Source organism: Brugia malayi (genome assembly GCF_000002995.4).
Source record: "Brugia malayi strain FR3 genome assembly, contig: Bm_v4_Chr4_scaffold_001, whole genome shotgun sequence".
Taxonomy (NCBI): Eukaryota; Metazoa; Nematoda; class Chromadorea; order Rhabditida; family Onchocercidae; genus Brugia; species Brugia malayi.
The window spans coordinates 11858812-11881626 of NW_025062478.1; the positions used below are offsets into that span (position 1 = coordinate 11858812).

The 22815-nt window shown below is 28.8% G+C and overlaps 3 protein-coding genes across 6 annotated transcripts; all 3 read right to left on the reverse strand.

Annotated features, from left to right (window-relative positions):
- Positions 1-493: 493 nt before the first annotated feature.
- Bma-prx-14 lies at positions 494-2979 on the reverse strand (the record flags this gene model as incomplete). Of its 3 annotated transcripts, none has more annotated exons than XM_043082497.1 (5): positions 494-650; positions 976-1123; positions 1422-1539; positions 2038-2262; positions 2737-2979. In XM_043082497.1, 5 exons carry the CDS (start codon positions 2977-2979, stop codon positions 494-496), a joined length of 891 nt encoding a protein of 296 aa, XP_042938431.1. The 3 variants fall into 3 exon arrangements, with proteins under 3 accessions (XP_042938431.1, XP_042938432.1, XP_042938433.1); XM_043082498.1 differs by having other exon boundaries at positions 2737-2901; XM_043082499.1 differs by lacking the exon at positions 2737-2979 and having other exon boundaries at positions 2038-2259.
- Positions 2980-4082: 1103 nt separating this feature from the next.
- Bm5221 lies at positions 4083-17010 on the reverse strand (the record flags this gene model as incomplete). Of its 2 annotated transcripts, XM_043082500.1 has the most annotated exons (30): positions 4083-4233; positions 5011-5243; positions 5353-5509; positions 5823-5966; positions 6283-6475; positions 6606-6739; positions 6982-7089; positions 7267-7398; positions 7740-7935; positions 8138-8265; positions 8435-8542; positions 8799-8908; positions 9058-9277; positions 9449-9638; positions 9809-9936; positions 10109-10204; positions 10431-10549; positions 10698-10863; positions 11184-11364; positions 11608-11729; positions 11903-12010; positions 12149-12214; positions 12592-12696; positions 13014-13260; positions 13989-14206; positions 14314-14420; positions 14765-14944; positions 15441-15539; positions 15845-15969; positions 16962-17010. In XM_043082500.1, the coding sequence occupies 30 exons, from the start codon at positions 17008-17010 to the stop codon at positions 4083-4085; spliced, it is 4320 nt and encodes a 1439-aa protein (XP_042938434.1). The 2 variants fall into 2 exon arrangements, with proteins under 2 accessions (XP_042938434.1, XP_001893056.2); XM_001893021.2 differs by lacking the exons at positions 13989-14206; positions 14314-14420; positions 14765-14944; ... (1 more) ...; positions 15845-15969; positions 16962-17010 and having other exon boundaries at positions 13014-13246.
- Positions 17011-18042: 1032 nt separating this feature from the next.
- Bm1106 (Uncharacterized protein) lies at positions 18043-22731 on the reverse strand (the record flags this gene model as incomplete). Its single annotated transcript, XM_043082501.1, has 10 exons — positions 18043-18069; positions 18694-18773; positions 19114-19299; positions 19408-19531; positions 19785-19882; positions 20327-20402; positions 20522-20595; positions 21014-21247; positions 22285-22414; positions 22729-22731. The coding sequence occupies 10 exons, from the start codon at positions 22729-22731 to the stop codon at positions 18043-18045; spliced, it is 1032 nt and encodes a 343-aa protein (XP_042938435.1).
- Positions 22732-22815: the final 84 nt, after the last annotated feature.

Consider the following 22815-nt stretch of genomic DNA (forward strand, 5'->3'; position numbering starts at 1 on the left):
TTTAACTACACTATTCATTTTCGATCTTGTGTTAACAAGGAAAAGAAAAAAAAGTAAAACCAAAAGTAAAAAAATATAAGTATCATTTACTAATATATATATCATTTACTGAAAGTATTGAAAAAATAAATATCATTTACTAAATGCTGAAAAGTATTTTGAAAGCAATTTTAATCATCTTTTATGGAAATTAGAAATTTTTGTCTTTTAAATGCTTTTTTTATTGTAGAGTACAGCGTTTGTGCTAACACAAAAATTTAAAATGATAATGATAAAACAAATTTTTGAATATTTCAATCAAAATAAATTTCGCAAATTATTTAATTTGAATGTGAAATCAAAGAATTTTCAAAAAAAAAAAAAGTAAATTCCAAAACGGAAATTTTTTGCCTATCCAAAAGTCTGACAATGATTTTAAAGGTCATTGCTAGTTTCAATGAATTTTTCATGACTGAAAAATACACAACGACCATTAATAAAACGAACATTTCATCTACGAATCATAGTTAGAATCATTTTTTTCTGCTTGAGTACTGTCATCAAGTTCCTCTACTGGTGTTGATTTTCCCCCCGAGTGTCCATTTTTGTCATCAAATTCCTCTGCTTGTGCCGATTTCTCCTCCGAATGTCCATTATATGAATGAGCAGATCTGAATTGATCAAATTTGAAATTTTTCAAAAATTTTTTTTAATTCAAGATTTCAAAACGTTGATTCTGCACGAATAATATGATGCTATATTGAAGGAAGAAAAGAAAAAATGCTAAAAACTATCTTCATTATTATTATTATTATTATTAATTATTATTAATATTAATATTATTACATATCTGACTTAAAAACACAGAATATTAAAAGGGTAAGTATAATAAGCAGAAAAAACTTGGTAAAGAGAAAAATGTTAATAATACTTAAAATTTGCTCATTATTTTAATGTCCCAAAGATGACTTCTGACTTCAACTGCTATACACTTACCCGCTTGGATCCTCAGTTCGTAGAAATATACGAGAAGTTATTGCAGTACGCTTTCTAGGTAATGTTCGAATCGATGGCAGTTGTTCCTTGCTTACAAGTATTGCGCTGATTTTCTCAATACCTTTCTGTATATCATCAAGTTGTGATGCTGTAAAAAGCACTAAGTACCTTTAAGTAGCCATAATGAAAAAGAATGAGATATATAAATTTCTGATAAATAAATAAATAAATATATATATATAGAAGCCTACAAAATGAAAAACAAAAATTTTTTAACTTGAAATGAGAATTCAAAATAATCAGAAAAAGTTTCAAAAATGAAACGCATTAAAGCTAAAGTAACTCATATCCAGAAGTAATAAGTTCACAATGCCTAAACTTCTAATTATTATCAAAAGTCTAAGTTTTAGAAAAAATTTTGAAGAATAAGGAAAAAAAAAGCTTACAATTACCACTGCTTTGAAATAAAATACGATCCGTAATATTTTGTTTATCAATAAGTGTCTGCAATTTTAGAAGCAATTCGGTGGTTACATCTTGCATCATTCCTTGCAATTCATTCATCTGCAAGAATCAAAATACTTCAAGAACGGAACCAATATGAAAAAATAAATAAATTTAAAATATCGTTCACCATTAAATAAAACATATATTTATTTATTCAAAAATACTTATGTTTTAAAAAGAATTCATAAATTAAATTACTGCTGATTAAATGAAAACATTCATGAATCACTACTGTTAATAAAAAAAAAAAAAGAAAAAACTTCGGCTTATTCGTTTACCAATTAAGTTTTTTTTTTCAACCAAATTTTTCAAAATTTTTTGAAAATGTTAATAATGTTAACTATCAAAGAGTTCCTCAAACGACGTCCGTCCTTCCATTAATGATTTTACCTTAACAAAACTGTGAAACATTCAAGAATATTATTATTTATGTACTTTCTAGCCTAAGATTCAATAATGCTTTTCGATGAAGTTTTTGTCGAAATTCCTGATTCTGGAACTTTCCTAGAAGATTTATTTTCAATTAAAAACAAAAAGATAAACTTGGAAACAAACTTTTTCTTCGATCACATGAACCCTTTTATCAGTCGGTTCCGGAATATTAAAAAAACGTGGCAAAATGTATGAACGTAACAAATGCCAACCAGCATATGAAAAACCCGTGATAATCATTGCATATTTTGTTAAGCATAGCAAAGTATTAACTCCTGATGATTTAGTTGATAAATCATACGAAAGACCAGATGTAACCGTATGTCCCATTGCTGTATTATTCATATTCTATAAGTAATGATGAAGTAATAATATGAATAAAATTGACACACAAATATTTTAGTTAAATAGAAAATTAAGCAATTAAAATTTGATTTGGATGATAAATAATGTGAAGAGTAAATAACCAACTATATCATCAGTAATAGTAGCAGTACTATCAATATCAATATTATGCTACTAATAGATCGATCTATTTTATGTCAATAATAATGGCGCCATATTATTGACCAAAAGAAATACATCACGAATAAGAAAAAAAAAAAAAAAAAAAACTATAATTCTTCAAATAGTGATATCACTGACAATAATTATTACTTCCTCACTAATAAAATTCCTCATGTCTAATATTATAATGTGTGTATAAAACAGTGGTAAAAACTAAATTTATTACTGCTACACTTTTATCATCAAATGTTGTCAATCATAAAATATGAAATTGAAGCAATTAAACAGTAAAAGTTAGCTTTCGAAATTACCCACCCAAATATCTTGCTGTAATGGTAATCCTTTCATTGCTTCATTAATTTCATCTTCTCGCACACCCTTTTGAAGTAGGAATTGTTTTTGTTGCAATAAAGGTGTTTCCCGAATCTTTGGTATCATCATGAAACGTCGTGCCATATCCACCATTTCAGGTCGAACCATTTCAACTGGTTTTGCCTCATATCCTATCACAGTTACGTCTTTTTCATCACAAATTTTGCCTTTCTGATCATCGGTCATTAGTATATACCAACCAAGAAGCTCTGATGAATCATTAATACAAGATCAATTAATATAAATAATAATAATAATAATAAACTAGGAAGACTTATGCAGTATCATCTTCAGAAGATATAAACAAACTTCTTTTTGCATTCATCAGCAAACAATATCACAAAATTCCGTGAAACTTATACGATGAATAATGATGATATCATCAATCAATGATAATAAAAGAATTGTTATCTGTGATAACTTGTGATATTAACACAATTGATGAAAAATATTTGAAATACGAAATTGATTAAAAATGACTGAGTTTAATCTGCAACTGTAAGAACGAAAAATTAGTAAATCTTTTATTGCCATAAAAAATATGAAATTTCCTTTCAACGTTTTTCTTCTTTACAAACATATTCATGCATAGAGGAAAAAAAAGGCAAAAGCATCATAATTACAGCAGCTATAATTGCCTTTCTCTCTATCACGAAAAGTATACTATTTACAAAACAGAACTAAATTTAATCCTTTAATTATCCAATATATGGTTTTGAACTTTTCAATTAATACATTTTAGAAAGCAAAATACAAACAGGTTCGTAATATTTCATTTGAGCCCAATGGATAAGCTTCATTTTGAAAAAATGAAAAGTGAAAAAATAAAAAAGCTATGTCTAAAAGGTAAAAGATAAGAAATTGTTCTAAAAAGAATTTCCAGAAATAAAATTAACGATCGATCAGAGCATCTTATTTTTTCTATAAACAATTTTTTTCTTCAACAGAATTGAAAACAATTGCTGATAATGCCCAAATAAGCTGTCAATACGTAGCGAGATTCAACTTTAATAAAAAGGTTCAATTTTCATCCAAAAGAAAAATAAAGGTGTAAGATCATATATGCAAATAAAAGTTGCCATATGAATTATGAGAGTTTTGGCTCAAAAAAAGATCTCAAATATCACTTTAAAATTGAATCTTTTCACCCAGTTTTATTTTTGAAGGACAGTAAAGCATAAATTAGTAAATCATAATATTCATAATGTTTATAAAATATAGCGGAAAATTTTTTATTTAGTCCTATAATTGCTATATACATTAAATAAAGACAACAACAGCAACCTAATTTATTCAAATGAACAACCAAATTCAATACTCAAATGCTGTTGATGAATATTAGTTAAGCGCATTCGAACATCATGAGATATCACAAGGAAATCCAATGTTGTGAAATATTCATATCGAGCTAAAACACATTCTAAACGCGCGTGTATATATCTGAAATGGAATAACTGTTTATCAAACCAGAAATTTACTTAAATAACTGTCACTAATATTCTTAAATTCCATTAAAAAGTTTTTCTTCCCACTCAAAAATTTACTATTTTTGTAAAAAAATGCACAAGGAACTGCCACATCATTATACTATTTTTTAAAATGTTAGTGTACAAAACAAAAGAATAGATCAAAAGTTTTTAAATGAGATTTTAGATTCCAGTGTCAATATAACCAGTGTCAAGAAACACGCTGAGAAGTCTAATATGTCTCTTTAAAAAAAAAAAAAAACAAAATCTTAAACTGAATACTTAAGTAACTTTTTCAATTACAATTAGCCACTTCGTTCATAAAAAATGAATCAAAGTGAAGTTCCAACCTTGATCTAGAATCTAAAAGTTAACAATGTATTTTCTAAACAACTGGATACTGAGCATATGAAGAAAGACAAATTGGGAAGAAAGTAACTATCCGTATTACAATACTAGCTCCCACTTAAACTTCGAATAAGATCAAGAATTTTTTTTTTTTTAAATAAATTTAAAAATAGTATTGTTGATGCCCAACTGTTATATATATCGAAAAACCATTTCACAAGGGAAACCATAATAATTTCTATCTTATATTTTTAATTTCTTTTTACTCCAATAATATATATTTCGATATTCATTTTTTTTTAAAGTTACTCATTCATTAAGCAATAAGTATAATAAGGAAAGATATCAGAATAAATAAAGTATATTAAGGAAGGATGTCAGCTCAATGATAATGGAATAATACTTCTTTTGCATTTGTTGAGTAGAGTAGGTACAAGTTCGTTGGTTCCAGAAGCGTTCTACATGTTCCAAAACCAAATCTTCGGGAGGTTGCGGTTGCCGCGAAAAATCAACACCACACGACGCACATTGCACAATGCCTACATGCTGGTCTAATAGAAAGACCACACTGAACGGTTCGTCATTATGATAGGGTCTTGTGAAGCGCCGTAAACTCGGAAGTGCCATACGACTCATCTAAAAAAACTTCTGGCAATACTTTTTAAAAGGAAATTCTCCAAAGCAGACCAATGCAATTCAAGTTTGAAACAAATTTCCTAAAGAAATTAGATTTAAATAAGCATACCAATTCTTCATGTGTTAACGGATAAGCATCTTCAACTTCTTCATAATTACTATCTTCATATAAGGTGACACTTGATGGACCAGCAACGTAGGAACCTAGTCGAGCATGCTTCATGGCTACAAAGGCATCTTCTGGTTCCAAGGAACTTCTCTCGCTTCTAAAATATACTTAATTTGAAAAAATTTTATCTGAAAAAAGAAAAAAAAAACCCATTTTCTAATAATTAGTGTACCGAAAAGAACCTAATAAAATTGTTTACAAAGCAATCGAATCCATCGCTTCAATCCGATAATTAATTGTTAGACGTTATTCACGTTATAAATATAGGAATTATAATTTATCTCACAATCTTTCAAAGAAATCCTATTATACACGTAGTTGAGGAAAATAAATACTGAAAATTTAGTGAAATGTGAAATACGATTTATTTCATCTGAAAGATGCTGAGTAGAAAAATCACATAAACTCACAATCGCTTTATCTTTTCACGTTTTCTTTCAGCAATCAAGCTTGGTTCTTTGCGTTGGTAGACGGCAGTATTGCGTTTTGAATTACCGTGAGGTATGGCCTCAACCACAGTGTTTATACCAATATCATACGAAATTAACGCGTACCTGAATTATTTTAAATTCAAATCAAAAAAAAAAACAATTATATGCCAACGATTTCAATTTCTCAGACTTCAACTTCATTTCAGCTTTCCCTTCCCTTTCGCTCTTCTTCTCAATTCTAACAAAGAAATTTCAAAAGAAGGAATATAAATAGTAAAAACTATTGTAGTTCAATACATTTTGTAATTTGAAACTTGATTTTACATGTGGAATTTAGTTTTTCAGCAAACGGAATTTAAAGTTCGATAAATACAATTCTTAAGCTGTACCGAAGTGCAATTAACTAATATCAAAATAAGATTAGATATTACGCATAAACCTGGCATATCCTTCGGGAGTGCAAGCTTGCCATATTATTTTCCGAACCATTCCATCAGGTATACTGTTTGGATGAACATAAGTTTTCCGTACAACTGTAAAATAATGAGCCCCTTCAAGACAACGTTGCCTATCACGAGAAAAATAAAATTTGCGAAGGGTCATACGTCGACCATGTGTCGTATTCCATTGTCCTAAAATATTTGGAAGCTTCAGAAAAATCTCGATATTTGAGCATTTTAAAGTATCTATTAGTACCAATTAAAAGTACCAATTACAAATGATACAAAAAAAGACTCAAGAAATCTCGAGAAGTGATCATACCTAGATTATCAACGCTGAGATCACTTATTGCTACTTTTTCCGTATCAATTAGAAATGTCATCTGTAGTGGATAAACAGTTGGTTCACGTAATACTGCTATATGTGGAACCGCGTCGCATACCGGAAGATCAATTCTGGAAATAAAAGCAAGTGGGCAAGGAATTATACCTATTAATTATTAAAAATGTGCAATCCATTAATTCTGGTTCCCTGCCATTTGTTTCTTTTAATGAGGAAAAGTAATGCTTTGAGTAAAGACACATAATTATTCAAACGCGGCAGTAACTAAGTAATTTTTTGAAGTAACTGAAAAGTACACGAACAGTAATTCATCAAACGTACATGAGACTATCAATAAAAAAAAGAAACAACTTACTGATCTTGTTCGAGCAGGGTATCCAGTGGTAAATCATTAACATTATTGATAAACTGCTTTAGGAATACTGGACTTTTTGTCACGCGAGCAATTTCATGATTTATTTCGCTTAACAAAAATATGAGATAGTTTGGAAACCTTAAGCAAAATTTAAACTTCAAAAACTTGATTTTTCTTCAAGTAAACAACATCTCAGATGTTATTTACTACTTTTAATACAATTTTTGTTAAAGCATATTTAATGACTCAATGCGGATTAATTTATTACGAAAGCAAATATCTTACTTTTGGTCATAAATTGTTTCATCAGCAAGAATAGACGTTCGTTGCATTCGCTGTTCCGATGCTACCTGCTGTTGTATTCTTTTAATCGTAACAACCGCATCACGTTCGATTTTGTATGTCACAAGCATATATCTGTAACGACATTTTGTTTCTAAGTAAAAATGGACAGCAAATTAGCTTCATGTGAAGATTGCAAGCGAAAAAGATTATTGTACTATAGATTGCCATAGTTAAATTATAGTGGTGCAAATAACTTAAATGTAGCAAAATAGTAAATGGCAGTACAAAGTATCAATAAAAAAAAAAGCAATTTTTCTTTAATTTGACAAACACACTCATGTTTTTTTATTTTTAATATACTTAAATATAAAACGGAAAAACAGATAAGCAAGTAAAGAGATTAAAAGGATAACGAAATGATTCCAATAAGAAAAAATAAACGAACCAAAAAAGAAAGTACAATCTCCACTTACCTGTTATAGCTGCCATCAACTTCCTTGATAAGCCAAACAACTTTCCGCACAGCACTGGGTGGTACCGAATACGGATGCACATATTTCTTCTTAATGACGCAATAGGCATATCCTTTAGTACCACATCTACTATCGTTTGTGTCATAACAGTATTTACTTAAAGTGACGCGGTTGCCACGTGACGTGTTCCATGCACCTAAAATTAATAGGACAATGTTTGCAACAAAATAACATTTCTATTCAGTTCACCCACTTTTTTACTGATTATTCGAACAACTTCTGATTGTTCTTTGCTCTATTTATTCAACTATCGCCATTAGTAATATTATTGCCCAAGTTTCGCATCATCATGAATGAATGTGTCACTATAAATGATAAATTCAATAACAAAGACGAACCCAATCCATCCCAATTCCACTCCACATATGGAATCTGCGAAGTATCGACAATGAACGACATCTGTACGGCTTGACTAATTAGTCGAATTTGAGGTACTGCAGTGTTTACTGGTGCAACATCATTTGTTCTGCAATAACATAAATCCTGCATTAAGTTATACTTCAATTTCCTTTTACATTTGTTTGTTCCTGACTTCTAATTAGCTTGCAAAAATCAAGCACATCTAACAGACATCAACAATAATAGCACTTAACTGTCCTATGTTTAAAACCTCTTAAAAAGGAAAGAAAACTAACATTTCTGGTCGTCGAAGTAAAGAAAGCGGTAATTCTGTTATGGCATTGATATATGCACAATTAAATGGTGTACTTGTTGTAACCAAACTTATTCTGTGGATCATTTCACTAAAACCAATTATTTTAAGATAAATATAGACATGAATTCAGAGGAATTAGATTTTTGTCTCAGGGATACTTCTCACTGCTTTCCATTGTGTCCAATATTAATATTTTTCCCGATTTTCCAAATTATAATGCTACTGCATAAAAATCCAACTCAATCGATAATTTTGAGTAAAAAATGATGAAAAATAATGCGAAATATTCTAAAATAATCCATTAATTAAAAAGAATTAAACTAATGATTAAAATCAGGATATACCTGTCGGATATGAGAACGTCCTGAACAGTAGGACTGCAGACTTCCTGAGGACTGTTACCGTCGACGTCTACTTCGGAGCTCTCCGAAACATCATCAGCTTCGACATCCACCTCAAACATATATTTTGCATTTCAAAAACGAATTTCAGCATTCTTTTTTAGCAAAATCATTTTAATAGTTATTATCCTCTTCATTTTCCAGAACGTAACAGTTAGAAATTTAAAACAGCTTACGTTGCCTTATGTATTTCATCACTTACCTCGTTACCCACTTCAAAATCCGGTTCCTGCAACATAAGACTCCCCGCGGTATTTGCCGTATCTGCAAGGATCGCATCTTCCTGCTTAATGTTGCACGGACGTTTCTTTACTTCACTTGGACATGTTCGAATATAGCTTTTCTGGTTGGTACGCGAATTACCATGAGGTATTTGCATAACATGAGCATCTGCTTCGATATAGTACGAAACCAATGAGTAACTAAAAGTATGAATTAAAATAATTGTATTTTGAACTAAAAATTTCGATAAAGCATCAGATTGCAAGTTACATTTCAACTAAAGTGATATTTCAACTATCAATTTCATATTGTTGATCATTTTTAAATTCCATATTAATTTAAATACAATTTAATGAACAAGCAATACTTACCGGCAATATTCATCACCTTTTTTGATCAACCAAATCACTTTCCGTATTGAATTATTTGGAATACAATGAGGATGCAGATAACGTCGTCGAACCACGCAATATTCCTGCTCCATTCCGTCTGGTTTATTTTTTGTTCGGTAGTAGAACTTACGAACACTCATACGACGTCCATCTTTAGCGTTCCATTGACCTGATTAAAAGATATTCAAATTCTACATATTATTATCCAACATATTATTACTATATTATAATGCAAAATTTTGTAGAATTGTATCAAACACAAAATTAGCAATTTTCATCTCTAAACTTCCAATGAATTCTTATTTCATTCATTCATACATCTCAAAGCAGTTAAATTACCGAGATTATCCGAACTGATATCTGACACAGGGAAACATTTCGTATCGATTAAAAAACTAAGACAAGCTGCGGCTCCATAAAGATTGATTTTAGGAACATATGTACATACGGGTATCGATGCATCCAATCTAAAACGGCACTTGCATACATTAAACTAAGGTACAACTCAGGACAGATTATATGTCGATTAAGTGAAATTCCAATTTGACGTTAGTAGAAACAAGAAAAAATTAATAAAATGGAAATCAATGTTGTTCTAAAAAAAAAAAAAAAATAGAAAAAGAAGAGATTAGCACTTACTCATCTTCTTGTATCAGCAATTCCAATGGTGCATCCGCCAGTGTTCCGACAAATTTCTGCATGAATACTGGTGCATCCGTGATCATGCAGAGTCCTCTGAAAATGAACAAACCTTGGTTAACAATAAATATCCATTTTCATAAAATACATACTAAATACAAAATACAATATATGCTCAAAACAATTATTATTATATCACACTGATTCTCATATAAAGAGGAAAAGTAAGGAAAGCAGAAGAGATTTATCCGTGAGCAACACGAAAGAGAAATTTAAAAGAAGGTCGATAATAATTCATGTAATCCAAACAGGAAATACGAACTCTGTATCTAGTTCCGGAATTTCTTCCATTTGTCGCTTGAGACTTTCCGTTCCTCCAGCAAAGTAAAACTCAATATCATCGCCATCTTCTTCACCTTCACACATCAGATCATCAGAAGTCTATAAAAAATTCTTTAAATCCAATTCAGTTTTCCTAAACAACCGTACTATATGTAGTGAAAGATTCATTCAAACAAAACATAAAAAAGATCAAGTAAAGTAAAAAAAAAAAAAGATAAAAGATTTGAAAGGTTTAATATATACATACATTGGCGTTTTGATTACCAACATGCACAGATATACCATCAACTCCTTGCACGCCTGAGGATTCAACACCTGTACTTTCTGTCTCAACAATTTTATCACGATCCAATACAAAAGCACGGCTATCTAGCACCGCATCATTAGTGATGTTGTAGGAAATTAATGCATACCTTAATTATATAAAAAAAAATTGTAATGTTGAAATTCAAAGATCAATCTACGGCAGTAACTTTTTACTATATACGGAGACACAGATACTAATCTACCTTTCTCTTTGAAAATCAATTCAAACAATCAGTAGCCCCAATAGCAGTTAGACTAGATAAATGTTACATTGATTATAATCTTTTAATGAAATGTCCAATTTATGCAAATGCAAGAAAAGCTCTTTGATTCCACATAATACTATGTGATATTAACAGCGGCAATATTGCGCAGCAATGTAAAAACAATAATTAAATGAAACTGTACAAAACTAAATAGACATTACCTACAACATTCATTCCCTTTCATCACTTGCCAAATCACTTTTCGGACAGAACTTGAAGGAACAGTATGAGGATGGATTAAAACTTTCCGCAGAATTGTATATTCATGCTTTCCCTGAGCACACTTTGCCTTATCTTTGTTGAAGAAAAACTTAGAAACCAATCCACGAGAACTCCAACCATCTTCAATTTTTATTCATTTGATTTTGCATAGGAATACAGATAACCTTAGGAAATCAACTTAGAACTAAGAAAAAAGAACGAATTTTCAGGGCTAGAAATTTTATGCAAAAAATAACCTTTTTTTTTTCTCTCTCCCCCACTGTATCATTAAAATGAGAGGTTATAAAAATGAATTTATAAATTCAAACTTGTAAATTAAAAATACAGAATCAAATGAAAAGTACAAAGAAGTATGGAGTATACCTAATCCATCATAAATGAGATCTGTAATGTCAAAAGTTGTTAAATCCACGATAAATGAGAAAGATGCTGATCGTCCTGTAAGTCGCACTATTGGTGGTCTATCGCATGCATTCATACCTAACCTGAAAAACTCAAAATTTTGAGTAGTTTAAAGTACAATGAAATAGCATTCTTAATAGTTAAAACTTGAATTTAGAAAAGAAAAATGTTATTCAGAATCATAAATTCATCAGAAAATTGAAACGGTTAATTAAACAAGCAAACACACAAAAAATATATGCTAGATGATACTTACGGTCCACTACGCATTAATATGGCAAGTGGGACATCAGCAATAGTATTGATAAACTTAGCACGGAACACGGGACCATCAGTCATTTCAGCAATGTTATTATCCTGTTCACTGAAAAAAAAAAAGAAAATATGTACGCAAACTTTAAAAATGGAATTTTCATTAAAGACTTCTTTTTTTTTTTTTTGCTTTTCTGTCAGAAATAACAAAAACGAATAAATCAAAATTCTTAGAGAAGTAAAAAATAACATTATATGCTGCGTGATAGCTTCGTGGCTGATTATTTCTTTCGTCACGTTCTTAGGCATTGAACTTCTGAAGTGCATTCTTTCATTATATGGTAATCATGAAAAGTTTTTACGAAAATTCCCAAATCTAAACAGTTTTGGCATACGAAATACATCTATTGAAATAGATAAAAACGTTCAACTAACTAGTCTTCTTGTGATAGGGTTGCACATCAGTAATATGCCAATTTTCCAAGAAAGACACCAAAAAAAAAAAAAAAACAACCTATCTCAATCAAAATCTTCTACCGATATAGTCCATCGGATGGCACCAGCTAATAAATTTGGGTTTAACAGGATTCTTTCATCTTGATATTATTTGACTAATACCATCTCACATTGTTAATACATCATTAAAATAGATTTTTCTATTTTTTAAATGATTTACTATTGCTTCGAACTTACTGCTCAGCATGATGTGGAGCAAAGCATGACTTCTTCTCGACGGATGACATATTTAACGTCCTGTAATCAGCTGGACCTGGAGAATAACGTCTCGGCGGTATAATCCTGAAACTTGTCAGTATAAATTTTAGATGTATGCAGCCATAAACATATACTGAAGCCTGATATTTAGATACATTTTCAGTACTTTTGGTGCACTGCTACCATTATGAAAAATTCTCTTTAAACCAAAAACAAATCTGTTAACTGAAACAGACAGCTTTTGAAAGCACAAATTTTTCTACTTCATTGTTTCTGATATTATTCTAAGCTAAAAAAAAAAAAAAATAGAGTTAATATTTGCCAACACCAAATTAACAAGCATTACATTATACGTTTTCACAGATCCAAAAAAGATGGATTATGCGATCTTTTTATCTAACCTTCTTGTAATAGTTCCAGGAATTGGGTCGGTTCGCTCGTCACTATTGCGATTGTTGGCAATCAACCGGCGATTACTCCGTCGAATCGAATTTTCATGCTGTCGTCTTGCTGGATAAATTACCGGTTCCGAACGACTTGCAATAATATACTCATTCTCCTCTGCATCATCATATGAATTCACTACGACAAATTCTCCTTCATTTTCATTTTCTGTCGCTGTATATTGCGTCATCGATCCTAGCTTTACTGCAAAAAATTTCTTATACCTAGAATTCAAAACATTTCTTAAAATTTAAGTTTAAAAAATCTGAATTTTTCAATGAAATTATTTAACATGTAAGAATCATTTGTTCTAACGATTGTAAATTCCCAAAACCTTAATATGTTTGCTGACCATAACATACGCCTGTAACTTTTCGCAATGCATATATTATCTGTGAAACAAGTCTGCATTTTTCGGAATCTTTATTTATCCAAAATGAAAGATTTCCATGCAACCTGACGAGTTTTAAAAACTGAATGTTACAATTTTACAAATTCTAAAATCCAAATAACGATTACAAAACAGTTTGCAAAAATAGCCGACTGTGGTAAGGTAATTTATGAGTACTTTACCTAAACTTTATTAAACTTTAGAGCGAACTTGATTATTGCAGTTACAGGCTTATGTAAACGGCCAGCAAATGCTTCAAGTCCTACTCCAGCAATGCCAAGCAACATTTCCAAATGGTACAATACGATGATGTGCTTGTAAAGCAAACTTATTTTTGCTACTATTGCTGAAGAGTTTTAAAATGATGGAAAAGAATCTGCAGACACACTAAAAAATTTGTTATACAGAAAAATTTTAGCTTCTTAAAAAAAATGCACTGACATCAACATTAGTTTTATCACTTCACAGATTACACAGTAAAATGGAAAGTTGATATAGTGGTATCAGCTGACAATAAACTAGATGTTAAAGAATCTCTAACGTGGGCACATAGCGTGACGACCACCATCAACTGGAATTGATGCTCCGGTGATAAATGATGATGCACTGCTCGCCAGAAATGCAATTGCATTTGCTACTTCATCTGGGTTACCCACGCGACCAAGCGCATGAGTACTTTCGGAATGCTTGATAAAAGCTTCATAAGCTGCTTCATCCATACCACTACGTCTGTGAAGATCTGTTTTCGTGACACCGGGACTAAAAGAAATTTAAATTCAAAATAACAAGAGAAATTCGTGTATGCTAGTTCCAGAATATCGCATAAACAAAACATAACTAGTAATAAAATAGGATTATTTACTTACTTGACTGAATTGACACGTACACCTTTTGGTGCTAATTCAAGCGCAATACACCGCGTAAACTGATCAACGCCAGCTTTTGATATGTTGTATGCCAAGACACCAGGGAACTAAAACAGGATAGCAATTAACGGAGCAATATATGGTATGAATAAATTTTAATTATAATAAAAATCCAAAATTAGGGAATTGTTTTTCATTTTTTTTTTTTTAATTTTCTAACACCCAATACAATTTTCTAACACAGTAACTCTAAATCTGTGATATAAAAATCCTTTCAGAAAATTAACGTAGCTTCAATTTTTTCCAGAATAGTAGAAGCCCATAAACAAAATGGATCATCATTCTAAGTTCAACTACCGAAGTTTAACACTATGTTGAATGAAATACTAATACTAGTCTAGCAAAACATTTAGAAACTAGTCCTTCACTGATAAGTTATTAAGAAACGAACCGATCTTATCCCGTTAACACTGGATACATTTACAACAGAACCTTTAGATGCAATCAATTGTGGAATGAGCTGTTGCGTCAAGTAAAACATTGAGCGTAAATTGGTCGACATTATTCGGTCATATTGCTCCAACGTTGTGTCTTCAATCGTACCTTTGCCAATAATACCAGCATTGTTGACCTAAAATCACAATCAAAATCTATCACACCCTATTTAAAATACAGTTCCCCTACAAAAAATAGAAATGAGCCGCAGAACCAGCAAAATATATACAGAAAACTTTCGAAAAAAAATCCAACTTCAAAATCCTCAAATTAATATCCCTCTTCAAGATTCTAAAGAAATAAAATGTTGGTTTTTGCAATTATACTCATCCTCCATCCCGCACTTTTCACATGTAGCAACAGAAAAAACCCTCTCCATCTTCTTGAATTCTCAGTTCGAAGTCCTAATCAAATGAGAAACAATTTTTATTAGGAGAAAATAAAAACGGCATGATTTACTCCACAAATTTTATCACAAATCTTTTATTTAGCATACGTTATCTTTAATTTCAAAAATCATATCAAATTAGTCTAATCTGTAATAATCCATATTTTACAAAACGTTACTGATCTAATTTATTTCGTTAAAATTTTTCTTTCCTATGGAGCTAATCAAAATATAAGATAATTACCAAGATATCCAAGGTGTGAAATTTATCGACAGTCGTTTTAGCGAGCCGCCGGATTTCTTCTTCCTTCGTAAGATCTGCAGTGATGGCCAAAACTTGACTCTACAACCGAACAATTAATCCCTTTGTAAAAAAAAATAAAAAAAAGGATCAAAAGAGGTCACCAATAAAATGATATTTCAAAGATTTTATGAAGATAATTACCAAGATATCGCACCGTCAGCTAGTTTGGAAGCTCAAGATGTCAAAAGTTTCGAAGTGAATGGATTAATCAAGATGACTTGTAAATACATCCGTTATTTTAATTTTGAATGTAGTCCGTATAAGGAACACTCAGCTTATGAAGTTCAACGGTTGATAAATTCTTGATAATTCTTAACCTACTCTTAAAACTAATAGTAAACAACCTTTCCATCTTGCAACTGTTCTTCGAGCGTTTTCAACCGCTCAGAATTTCTTCCGGTCACAACAAGTGTTGCGCCGAGCTGGTGAAAAAGATGTGCTGTTGAATATCCAATACCAGATGTTGCTCCTTAATGAATTTTTGTAAAATCAATTAATTAAACTGAAAGTTCTGAAATCCCAAAAGGGAAAAATGGAAGTGTAGAAATGTTAAATAGAGATCTCTACCAATATTATCTTTATCTCTTTCCATCTTCAGATAACAATTGCAACAATACTTTGCGTTTGTTACATTCTTTCCAACTTTCGATCAGTTAGTAATCATTTATTGAAGCGAATTTAATTTTGCAGTTGTGATGAATTTACTGAGTGAAAATTCCAATCCAAAAAGAAATTTTTATAAAATTCCCTCTCAACCTGTTCTATTCTTCATCTTTTCTATGCTACAAAACATTCACGGAAATGTATGCTAAATACATTATCTTCATCTCCTTTCGTCTTCAGTCCAAATTACCAAACATTAATCTCTGCTATAACTGTTGTGTCACTTGGTGATATTTATAATATACTTCTGATTATTTAAAAATAATTCCAACACTTTCCCACTACTTAATAACAGTCCTGATGACATTAATCACCACTGGTTAGAACTATTTTTGCAGCACCACTTTTTTTTTTAATTAATTTAATTAGCAAACTGATATACTTAATACATGATATATTATCTGTAAATAATTAATTATAGGACAGCATTATAAATTATACTAAATCCATCTCCAATACGTCATTATCACGGCTTAGAACATATTCATTACGTCAAATTTCACGTCCACCGTGTGCCGAACCTCATAACACGAACTTTGATCAAAAAAGTCGCAAACCAAAAAAAAATAATAAATTCACGAACTTTGAATTTATCGGTTGATAAAATTCAGTTCTCTTCTCCGTTCTCAAATACTGGACTTTATTGCATTTTCCGTTTATATTTTTACAGTGCTTGTCAATAACAACAATAGATTTAATCATATTTAACTGGGAATGATCTTCAATCTAACCATTCACAAAGATAATAGAAAATAAGCACAATCCTAATTTAGCTTCTTATTTTTCAAGTTAACTTACCCGTTATTAGAGCGACTTTTCCCGAAAGATTGATAACTGTTGTTGACATTTGTCCTGAATAAATTATTGAATTGTGTGTTAATCGATATGTATAATGAAGCTATATCGAATAAAGCTGTCATTCTAATAGTTTCATTGTGGAGAATTGCATTAGAAGGAAAAAAAAATAAAATAACCTTCGATTTTTTGATTATTCGGAAATATTTTTCAAATGTTTACTTCTAAGTTACAAAATGCATTAATATCACTTTCAAAAGAGCTATCTGAAATGAAAATCCTGAACGTATGAACTATCCGATCAACGGATCACGCAACAATCGAACCTTACGTCCCGCTGAACGCAACACATACGCCGAAAATTATAACTGATAGGACGAACTTTCTACCTTTGCAGCACTCTATTTTTCGTCACTTTCAATAAGCATACGGTGTGTAGGGTTTTTAAATTGGTGAGCACGTGACGGTAACGCGTTACGTGTTGCTGTACGTGCGTTACGTAGCTTTGTGTGTGTAGCACTTGCATGTTAGATGCTATATGTACGTGGTACTTCATGTTATGTGGCATGTGACACTTGTTAGACTTCTACATATACGCTGCGTTGGATCTTGTTTTATGTATACGTATACCAATTGAATGAATGTGATTTACAACGACGTAAAAGAATGGTTCGCCATAATATTATTTAATACGTCATCAAATGCAGTCGCTAAATGATTAGGAGGACACGTAAAGTAATTCATTTATGAAAATCTACTGTTTATGTTCTAACTGAATAATACGGTTACGTGAAGAGTAGTACTTCGAAGATAATAGGACACATCGAAAGAAGAATGTATCATAATGACAATGAGTTATGTGCAGAAATGATCAGTGCGCAATAATAAATGGTCAGAGATTCATTTTTACGCCAAATTACGCCGTAGTTACTTTTTAAAATAAACACAAACGAATAAAGTAATAGGATATACATTTCCGATAAATTCAAAATTATAATATTTTATTCGTATTATTTTGTAACTTGTACTCAAGTCACACGTTGTAAAAAAAGTATATAACATATGATAAGTAGTAAGATTGATACTATACATTGCCATCGTTTTTGATCCCCTGAAAATAGCCTTTTCATATAACATTGAAAATAGATGGATGATGCAAAATTCGGATTAAGTATGAACTGTGATTATAAATTAGATTTAGACCAAATAATGAGCTTTGATATGACAAATTTCAGATTATATATACATTAGTTATAAATTGATTATTAATTAGGTAATTTATATCGTTAATTTATAATATAATCTTAATTATAGATGAAGTAAGAATAGCTTCTTTTGAAAAAGCAATCAGTTACTTTTTCCTTTACTAATCGATTCCGTTAATAGTTTCATATTCATAAGCTCAATTATAAATCCGTCATCTAAAAAAGTGCGTGCAGAAATTAACAAATTCAAAATTGCATTTGAATTTAGAATTTAAATGAAAAGAAGGAGATAAGACAAGGCGACAAGTTAATACTGAGAGAGTTAAGAAAATGAAAGAATGTTACCTTCCTCATCAAAGGTTGTTATTTTAGATGAACGAGACTCTGAATAATACTCATCCTATAATATACAATTGTAATTAATAGAACTGTTAATCAAACATATTAGAGATTTATTCTTTTCACTCTTTTCATCAGATTAACATTTCATTTCTTTTTTTTTAAAAAAAAATTTGCTACTACAGTTTTACCGTTTTATACATACATAAAACTGAAAGAACATTAGGTTGCATGGAACATTCCATTGGTATAGCATATTTATTATTGCCAACTGAAAATTTTCATTTTTTTTTTTTTTCTTTTTCAAAAGCAATTAATTAAATTAAATTTGTTTTTCAGTGTGGTTCTATTTTTATATTGATTTTTGCTTTAAGAAAGAAGAAAAAAATGACTTGAAAGTTGAGATATAGGAAAAATAGATTTTTGAAATAGTTAAATTTAGGAAAATATGTATCCATTTATTTTGAAACTGATCCTACAGATTTTAGAAATTTTTGAATTTTTTAGAGAAAAAAGCAAAATATAATGATGTCGAAAAGTTTAAAAGATTTGAAGTTTTGGTTAAAATAGAATTTGCTAATATGAGTTGAAAATAGAAATTTTTAGCTAACATGGAATAGCTAAAAATCGATAGCATTGTGATATGTTTAATTGAGGATTGAAATTAGGATCGATAAATTCAAAATTGAAATTTTGCGAGAAATCACTCCAACGATAGCCAGCTCCACGGAAATACCATAAACCAAATAAAACAAAATGATATCGATAAAACATTGGTTGGTCAATTTGAAGATCATCTTCAAATGGACAAATAAATAAATATGAATAAGATAAATATATAAGGAAATTTTTAGAAATATTTTATTAATTTATTAATGAAATAATTGAAATTATCAAATATTAACGTTGAATTTCTTGCATAATAAATTCATATTCATTTTTATCTTGAAATATTGCTGGATACATTGCAATATGTTTTCGTTGTCGTTGAATAGCGCACAATGTATCATCGATGGAATAAAGTTGCTCCTAAAAAAAGAAACAGAAATTAAAATTAAAAAAAAGAAAAAGAAAAATAAAAATAATTTCTTTTCATTTTTTCTCTTTCTTTTTTTTCAAATTTTTAGTGAGATGAAATATTTAACAATATTTAAGTACAATTCATCATTTAATAATTTATTATTTGCATTTTTTTTTTTCAATTTTAGTTTTTCTTTTTTTTTTTTTTTTTTTTTTTTATTATCAATTTTAGTTGTTCAAAGTTTTTTCTTTTTTAAAGTACCGTATGATTTGACATTTTATATACAATTGAAAAACAATAAATTTCACCATTTGCTCGTTTCCATTGATGATCACCAAGTGCACATCTTTTAGGATTGCCTAATTAATTTAATTTCAATTTAAATAATAACAATTTTTTTTTTTTTTTTTTTGTTTACATAAATATATGACAGAAAACTAGAAGAAATGAGTTAAATAATTTAGAAATGGAACGAATATATGAAAAAAGAATAATTTTAAAAGAAAAATGAGCGCAAATTAATTCTATATTTTCTTAATTGATAATACATGGATAAATATGTTTTTAATATTTGAATTATTAAATTAATTATTAGTCTATTTGAAAAAAGAAAAAAAAAATTGGAGAGAATGTTGTTTACATATCAATCATTTCTGTGAAAATTTAAGAATAAATGAATATAAATTGTAAATTTATTAGGATTTTAAGATTTCGTGACACTAATTTAGAAAGGAAATTTAGAAAGAGATGAGAATTGAAAATGAATGAATGAATTTTTAGTAGTTGAAATTAATTAAACTCACTTAGATCTTTATCCATTATTAATTGTGTATTTTTATTCCAGTTATATTCATATTTAGTAATTTTTCTTGGTAAATCCTTAAAATTACTCATAAGTATGAACTTGAAATAATTTGTTATCAAGAAAAAAACTGGAAAAAAAAATATATAATGAAAAATTTTTTAATCTAATTTAAAATTAAACTTAAAAAGATTACAATTAAATAGCTAAATCCAATCAAATAGTGATTAATTGCAACTTTTTGATTGCACTCAAATGCCATAATTTTAACTAAAAATTATTTTATTAATTTTATTTGGCATAAATAATTTTTGATTCCTTGAGTGAATTGAATATTAAAAAAAAAATATTTAATTTAATGAACATTTCATCTATTTAAAGAAACATGAAATTGAAGGAAATTTAGAAAAAAATAAGCAATTATTTTATCAGTATGATAAATAATTTTGATAACATATTAAAAAGTATTAAATTATTAGTATTCCTTACTTTTCTATTGGCAATTTTATAAAAATAATTCTTACTGCTATTAATTACCTTGTTTTTTGTTGACGAAAATTAAAATATATATATTTGCGCCCTATTTTTTTTTTTTTTTTTTTTTGTTTTTAATAAAATGACAGAATTTTTTTTTTTTAAAAAAAAAAAGTAAAATTTTTTTGGTTATATAAATTAAAGTTTTACTTACAATCATTGTCTTCAATAGCCCATGTCATGAAACGATAGCAATTAGACTTATTTAAACGTGGATTAAATGATGAATCATAAAATGAGCTAAAATCGGTTTTAGCTAAAGTACCATCATACCAAATCATTTTTCCACCGTACATTCCGGTTGAATCATTATTAACAAAACCATTTTGTCGTATGAAAAATAATCCAAATAATGCACCTAATAAACCTTCAGCATATTCCGGATATTCTAAAATATAAAATTTTAACAAAAAAAAAAATTTCATTTTATTAATATAATTTAAAGAATATTCTATATATTCTGCATTGTTTGAAGTTTTTTGAACTTTCAAATAATTTCAGTTTATTTTTATTTGATTTCAGGATGGGCAAAAAAAAAAAGTTGGCAAAACAGAAAACCATTTTATGCTTAATAATTAATGATTATAATTATTCCAACTTCTTATTTTCTCTCTTTCATTTAAATTAATCAGAACTGAAATTCAAATTCAACATTAAGATAAATTATTTAATTTGTGTAAATTTAAGCAATTTTTAGACGACTTATAAACTGTAAAGTAATTTTTTTTTTAACAATAATTTAATAGAATAAAATGTTTTTGTTTTGAAATAGCAATAAATTAAAGTATTTTTTACAAATAATGCAACATTATTTGCTGATAAAATATTCATTTTTTTAAAATGCTTATATGTAAATTTAATTTTATCTGCTAAAAACTGTAATCATTATCGAGTAATTTCATTTAAATTATCAGTTAATATTTAACTTTCAATGAGCAACAAACACTTTCTCAGCTTCAGAAATTGATTTTAAATTATCAGTGAGTGATATTTTATCATTTATTATTATTACTGTTATTATTATCATTGTTATTATTATTATTACTATTATTATTATTCACTAATTACGATCATAACTTTTTTATCTATTTACAAAAGTCCAATCTATGAAAAATATCACTTATCAATCATTTCCAATAAAAAAAAGAGTTTTAAAAATTATGTTTACAATAATTTTCCAATCAAATCTTATGATATTTACATTTTAAACTTAAAATTTGTGAAAAAATCGTTAACAAGAAAAGAGTTAAAATTATATTTAAATATTTTGAAATTATCACTTTACTTTTGTTTCTAAATTGTTTGTTCAAAAATAAATTACTCTAACTCTTTCACTAACAAATGACAATAATTTAGTTTTAATTTTTAATTAAATAATTAATAATTAGTGTAATGAAGAATTCAAATTAATGAAATTATACCTACCAAGTAATGCAGCACAATGAAAATTACTTAAATCCTCCAAGGTTATTGCAATTGCTTCCGTTATATTATTTTGTTTATATTTTTGAATAACACGTTGGAGTGCATTTTCAGTGCTAATATTAAGACTTACCTGTTGTAATTAATGATAAATTAAAATTAATTAAGGTAAAATGAACAGAAATTAAGGAAGTAATCAATAACTTATTAATTACTTTAATAGGAAGCAATTAATAATTTAATACTTTAATAGGATGTAATTAATAATTTATCATCTTAATGAGAATCAATTATCAATTATCACTTAGCATCACCATATTATCATTAATTATATTACTTGAGAAATTATAATTTGTCAGTAAACTGTGATATGAATATGAAACAGTGATACCTTTACCTTCTAATTTACCTTTTTCTTTTTTTTTTTTTGCTTTCTAATATATTTACCATCTAATGATTTTTTTTTCCTTTTAAAAATTCATTATTTTTGACTTTATATTTATTAATCATTATCACTATCATTATCATTATCAT